The sequence below is a fragment of the Oncorhynchus kisutch genome, linkage group LG5, assembly GCF_002021735.2.
Source record: "Oncorhynchus kisutch isolate 150728-3 linkage group LG5, Okis_V2, whole genome shotgun sequence".
Classification (NCBI taxonomy): domain Eukaryota; kingdom Metazoa; phylum Chordata; class Actinopteri; order Salmoniformes; family Salmonidae; genus Oncorhynchus; species Oncorhynchus kisutch.
Window position 1 is genome coordinate 50596499 of NC_034178.2, and position 6000 is coordinate 50602498.

The window sequence follows — 6000 nt, forward strand, 5'->3', positions numbered from 1 at the left end:
AGAGTGGCCAGATGGAAGCCATTCCTGAGAAAAATGCACACGACAGCACGCCTGGCGTTAGCAAATAGGCAAGTGAAAGACTCTGAGAGCATAAAGCAAAAGATTCTGTGGTCTGAGACCAAAATGGAACTCTTTGGCGCAATTCTGTAATGGCTTCAAGACAAGAATTGGAAAGTCCTTGAGTGGCCCAGCCAAAGCCCAGACTTGAATCCCATTTAAAATTGGTGGATCGACTTGACGATGTCAGGTTACTGTCATTCTCCGTCTACCTTAACAGAGCTTGAGGAAACCCAACACGAGTCAAAGCTGATACAGACATACCCAACACGAGTCAAAGCTGATACAGACATACACAACACGAGTCAAAGCTGATACAGACATACCCAACACGAGTCAAAGCTGATACAGACATACACAACACGAGTCAAAGCTGATACAGACATACACAACACGAGTCAAAGCTGATACAGACATACACAACACGAGTCAAAGCTGATACAGACATACCCAACACGAGTCAAAGCTGATACAGACATACCCAACACGAGTCAAAGCTGATACAGACATACCCAACACGAGTCAAAGCTGATACAGACATACCCAACACAAGTCAAAGCCGATACAGACATACACAACACGAGTCAAAGCTGATACAGACATACACAACACGAGTCAAAGCTGATACAGACATACCCAACACGAGTCAACGCTGTAATCACTGCTAAAGGGGCTTCTACAAAGTAAGTAAATAGTTTGAAATATTTCTGTATTTCATTTTCAATCAATTTGATGCAATTTCTATTGTGTATTGTGTGTAGAGATAGGTGCGGGGGGGAAAAACAATGAAATGCACTTTGAATTCCGGGTGTAACACAACAAAATGTGGAATAAGTCAAGGGGTATGACTACTTTCTGAAGGCTCGTTACACAGACAGGATGTGTAACACAAGCAAATACATGACATATACAGAAAATGCATACACAAACAAACAAGCCAGAAAGTCAGACTGGGGCAAACAGACAGTCTACCATCATTTCTTCCATGCAATGTTTCCCTATTCTGAGACATTACACGGTGTAAAGACACCTGTGCTGTCCTCTGGTCTAATCTTTATCTGAGGGCATGGGATGAAATAACCTCCTGTGGCCATGTAGTGAGACATATTCCATCTATGCTCCAGAGATATGGTCTTGTGACCATTAAGGATGTTTTAATGCCTTATTTCTCTCTCTTTTACTCTCTCTTGGTCTGTTGGTATTTCTCTGTCTCTCTCCCTCGGTCTCTCTCTCTCTTCACTCTCTCAGGGATTCTTCCGGCGCAGTATTCAGAAGAACATGGTGTATACCTGCCACCGAGACAAGAACTGTCAGATCAACAAGGTGACCCGTAATCGCTGTCAGTACTGCCGGCTGCAAAAGTGCTTTGAGGTTGGCATGTCCAAAGAAGGTGAGTAACAGTGCATAAGAGGGATGCCGTTACAACCCGTTTTGTCCAGTTTGCCTGCTGGGTAAGTTGTGCTCAAATGTAAAGGTGTGAGGAGATCAGAGACTGTTTGAATACAGAGAGGTTGTGAGAGTGATTGGGTGGCAAAGAATGTGTAAAGGGATCTCACTACAGTTTATGTCTGTAAGTGTTTGTTTTGGGATAGCTAGGGTTTACACTGAAATCACAATATGGCCCCTATAAATGGATATTATAAGCACCACCAATCCACCACTTTCCCTTACTCTCTCACTTATCGTCGCTCCTTCTTCTCTGTCATGCAGCGGTGCGTAATGACAGGAACAAGAAGAAGAAGGATGTGAAGGAGGAGGTGGTGTTGCTGGAGAGCTATGAGCTCAGTGGAGAACTGGAAGAGCTAGTCAACAAAGTCAGCAAGGCCCACAAAGATACCTTTCCCTCACTTGTCCAGCTGGGCAAATACACTACAGTGAGTCACACACACACACACACACACACACACACACACACACACACACACACACACACACACACACACACACACACACACACACACACACACACACACACACACACACACACACACACACACACACACACACACACACACACACACACACACACACACACACTCCTTAGCCCTCTCTCTCCTATTCCAGAACTCCAGTGCAGACCACCGTGTACAGTTGGATCTGGGGCTGTGGGATAAGTTCAGTGAACTCTCCACCAAGTGCATCATCAAGATAGTGGAGTTTGCCAAGCGCCTGCCAGGCTTCACCACCCTCACCATCGCTGACCAGATCACTCTCCTCAAATCAGCCTGTCTGGATATACTGGTACCTGAACACCTCTCGCCCTCCACCTCCACTCTGTCTGTACTCCTCTCTCCCTCACTGCTCTCTCCCTCCACCTCCACTTTGTCTGTACTCCTCTCTCCCTCACTGCTCTCTCCCTCCACCTCCACTCTGTCTGTACTCCTCTCTCCCTCACTGCTCTCTCCCTCCACCTCCACTCTGTCTGTACTCCTCTCTCCCTCACTGCTCTCTCCCTCCACCTCCACTCTGTCTGTACTCCTCTCTCCCTCACTGCTCTCTCCCTCCACCTCCACTCTGTCTGTACTCCTATCTCCCTCACTGCTCCCTCCTTCCACCTCCACTCTGTCTGTACTCCTCTCTCCCTCACTGCTCTCTCCCTCCACCTCCACTCTGTCTGTACTCCTCTCTCCCTCACTGCTCTCTCCCTCCACCTCCACTCTGTCTGTACTCCTCTCTCCGTCACTGCTCACTCCCTCCACCTCCACTGTCTGTACTCCTCTCTCCCTCCACCACCACTCTGTCTGTACTCCTCTCTCCCTCACTGCTCTCTCCCTCCACCTCCACTCTGTCTGTACTCCTCTCTCCCTCACTGCTCTCTCCCTCCACCTCCACTCTGTCTGTACTCCTCTCTCCCTCACTGCTCTCTTCCTCCACCTCCACCTCCACTCTGTCTGTACTCCTCTCTCCGTCACTGCTCTCTCCCTCCACCTCCACTGTCTGTACTCCTCTCTCCCTCCACCTCCACTCTGTCTGTACTCCTCTCTCCCTCACTGCTCTCTCCCTCCACCTCCACTCTGTCTGTACTCCTCTCTCCCTCACTGCTCTCTCCCTCCACCTCCACTCTGTCTGTACTCCTCTCTCCCTCACTGCTCTCTCCCTCCACCTCCACTCTGTCTGTACTCCTCTCTCCGTCACTGCTCTCTCCCTCCACCTCCACTGTCTGTACTCCTCTCTCCCTCCACCTCCACTCTGTCTGTACTCCTCTCTCCCTCACTGCTCTCTCCCTCCACCTCCACTCTGTCTGTACTCCTCTCTCCCTCACTGCTCTCTCCCTCCACCTCCACTCTGTCTGTCCTCCTCTCTCCCTTACTGCTCTCTCCCTCCACCTCCACTCTGTCTGTACTCCTCTCTCCCTCACTGCTCTCTCCCTCCACCTCCACTCTGTCTGTACTCCTCTCTCCCTCACTGCTCTCTCCCTCCACCTCCACTCTGTCTGTACTCCTCTCTCCCTCCACCTCCACTCTGTCTGTACTCCTCTCTCCCTCACTGCTCTCTCCCTACATTTTCACTCTTCTCTCCCACACTACAACCTATCTACTTCTCTCTTTCCCTCACAATGCTCTATCCATACTCCTCTTTCCCTTAACACACTATCAACATGTCACTATCCTCAATCCTTTGCCACTCCCTACAATTTACACACCCCCTCTTCCTGACCCTCCCTTTTCATCATCTTTGTTGTCATTTATTTCCCCTAACCTCTCCATCCTCTCCTCTCAGATGCTGAGGATCTGCACTCGCTACACTCCGGAGCAGGACACAATGACCTTCTCCGACGGGCTGACCCTTAACCGGACCCAGATGCACAACGCAGGCTTCGGCCCTCTCACAGAGCTGGTGTTTGCCTTTGCTGGCCAGCTGCTGCCTCTGGAGATGGACGACACAGAAACCGGCCTCCTCAGCGCCATCTGCTTGATCTGTGGAGGTACTACTGTTTGTGTGTGCACGCACATGTCTCAATAATAATATGTGACCATTTTGGTGGCATATGCTCCTAAATATTTTGCTGTGAGACCTTGAATTTTTATTTGGGAGAACCAATGCGCCTAGATAATTTTTGTAATGCTTTCGCTCTACCGTTGTTTCCGAGTGCCCTAGAGAAAAAAGCAAACACATATTCATTAGCATCATGGTTGTACCATTACTACAGCGAAAACGTCTTGTTTCTTCGCATATTACATTCATTTGCTTACACTTTGTTCAGCCCTGTTACCTAGCTGGCTAGCTAATAACCTGGTAACTAGTAGGCCATATCTGAACAGTTGGGGACACAGAAAGAAAGTTACAGGAATAGCTTCTTCAGGAGATCAATGATGATAGCAATGAATGAGTGACTAATCTCTTTCATCTACAATTTTCGATGTAATCTCAGTAGTACAATTACTCTTTTACACAATTTAGAAACCTAACATTCGACAAACGACTTTGTAATTTCAATGACAGGTAATTGTATCAACATTTTAGTATTTTATAATACACATTTATTATTTACAGGGTTACATGTTAGTTTCTAGGGAACAGTATCAGAAGCAGCTAGAATACAGTACATATAGGCCCAGTATAGGCTATATCTGAATTGGTGCTCCCACATTTTATGTTGTGCTCCTAACTTTTATAAGTTGGGAGCACTAGTGCTACCAATTAATATTCTGAATTTAGAGCCCTGGCTCAATATCCTAGGTACAATACACTTATCAGAATCTTGCCTCTTCTATTTTCGTTCATTTTTTTTCTTCTCCCTGACCCTTCTCCCTGATGTCATTGGCTGCTGACTCTTTTTATTCCCATCATTGGCTCTCCCCCTTCCTGACCCAGTGTGATTGGCTCTCTCCCTCAGACCGTATGGACCTGGAGGAGCCCCAGAAGGTGGACAAGCTACAGGAACCCCTCCTGGAGGCCCTGAAAATCTACGCCCGCCGCAGACGCCCCAACAAGCCCCACATGTTCCCCCGCATGCTGATGAAGGTCACCGACCTCAGGGGCATCAGCACCAAGGGTCAGTACAGATAAGGATGTAGTACACAGTACAGATATATAGCACAGCTTAGATCTTTATTCATAACACAGGCTATACTAACACAATACTGACACATAGATCAATATGCATATATAGTAGAGGCTCAGACTCCTGCATTCAATCAGTATTGATAGAGACATAGAACCCCAAATAATTAACAATGAATAACTGACTGTAAGTCAATCTGGATGGCTAAATGGCTAAAGTGTCAATGTGAATGTAAACTTATGTTTATGCGTGGGTCTCTCTGTGTACTCTAGGTGCTGAGAGAGCCATCACTCTGAAGATGGAGATCCCAGGCCCCATGCCTCCTCTGATCAGGGAGATGCTGGAGAACCCCGAGGCCTTTGAGGACAGCAGCGACTCTGGAGACAGCGCCTCCGCCCCCCCTGCCATCCAAGCCATCAAGAAAGAGAGGGAGGAGAAGAGCCTCGAGGAGGAAGATGAGGATGAGGAGGACGAGTGGGGGGACGAGGAGAGGGAGAGGGGGGCGGACAGCGATGGGGAGCCCTGGGGGGAGGCTGCAGCGGCAGAAGCGGTGTCCCAGAAAGGGGCAACTGGGAGATCCCAGTGAGAGTGACATAGTGATGCACTCTGACCCATTCTCGTCACCTCCTATTCCACCACCCTCAGACAGACCAACACTCCCTGTCCTATCCTTACAAACCCACCAAGTCATCTCCCCACATGAGCAGCCCATCCTATAACAAGGGTCTACTCCAAGACCTAGCTGTTACACCTGTTTACTCCAAGACCTCTGCTGTTACACCTGTTAAACTCCCCCCACACCCCTATACACACACACACACACACACACACACATATATATACATGCTGTATACCCATAAGAATTTCCCCTTTGCTCTAGATAGACAGTAAAGTAAAGGCTCTATGTAGTGAACCTACTCTGTCACTCCAGGGTGAAA

At 48.3% G+C, this 6000-nt stretch overlaps 1 protein-coding gene across 2 annotated transcripts in view; it reads left to right on the forward strand.

Moving 5' to 3' along the window:
* The window catches only part of LOC109875941 (retinoic acid receptor gamma-A-like), a 49627-nt gene extending 43872 nt beyond the window's left edge, over positions 1 to 5755 (forward strand). For both annotated transcript variants that reach the window (XM_031825269.1, XM_031825270.1), the window contains exons 3-8: positions 1306 to 1447; positions 1768 to 1931; positions 2122 to 2298; positions 3778 to 3982; positions 4895 to 5053; positions 5335 to 5755. In XM_031825269.1, the coding sequence (XP_031681129.1) occupies positions 1306 to 1447; positions 1768 to 1931; positions 2122 to 2298; positions 3778 to 3982; positions 4895 to 5053; positions 5335 to 5648 (1161 nt within the window). In that variant the 3' untranslated portion in view covers positions 5649 to 5755. The remainder of the gene's footprint in view (positions 1 to 1305; positions 1448 to 1767; positions 1932 to 2121; positions 2299 to 3777; positions 3983 to 4894; positions 5054 to 5334) is intronic.
* Positions 5756 to 6000: the final 245 nt, after the last annotated feature.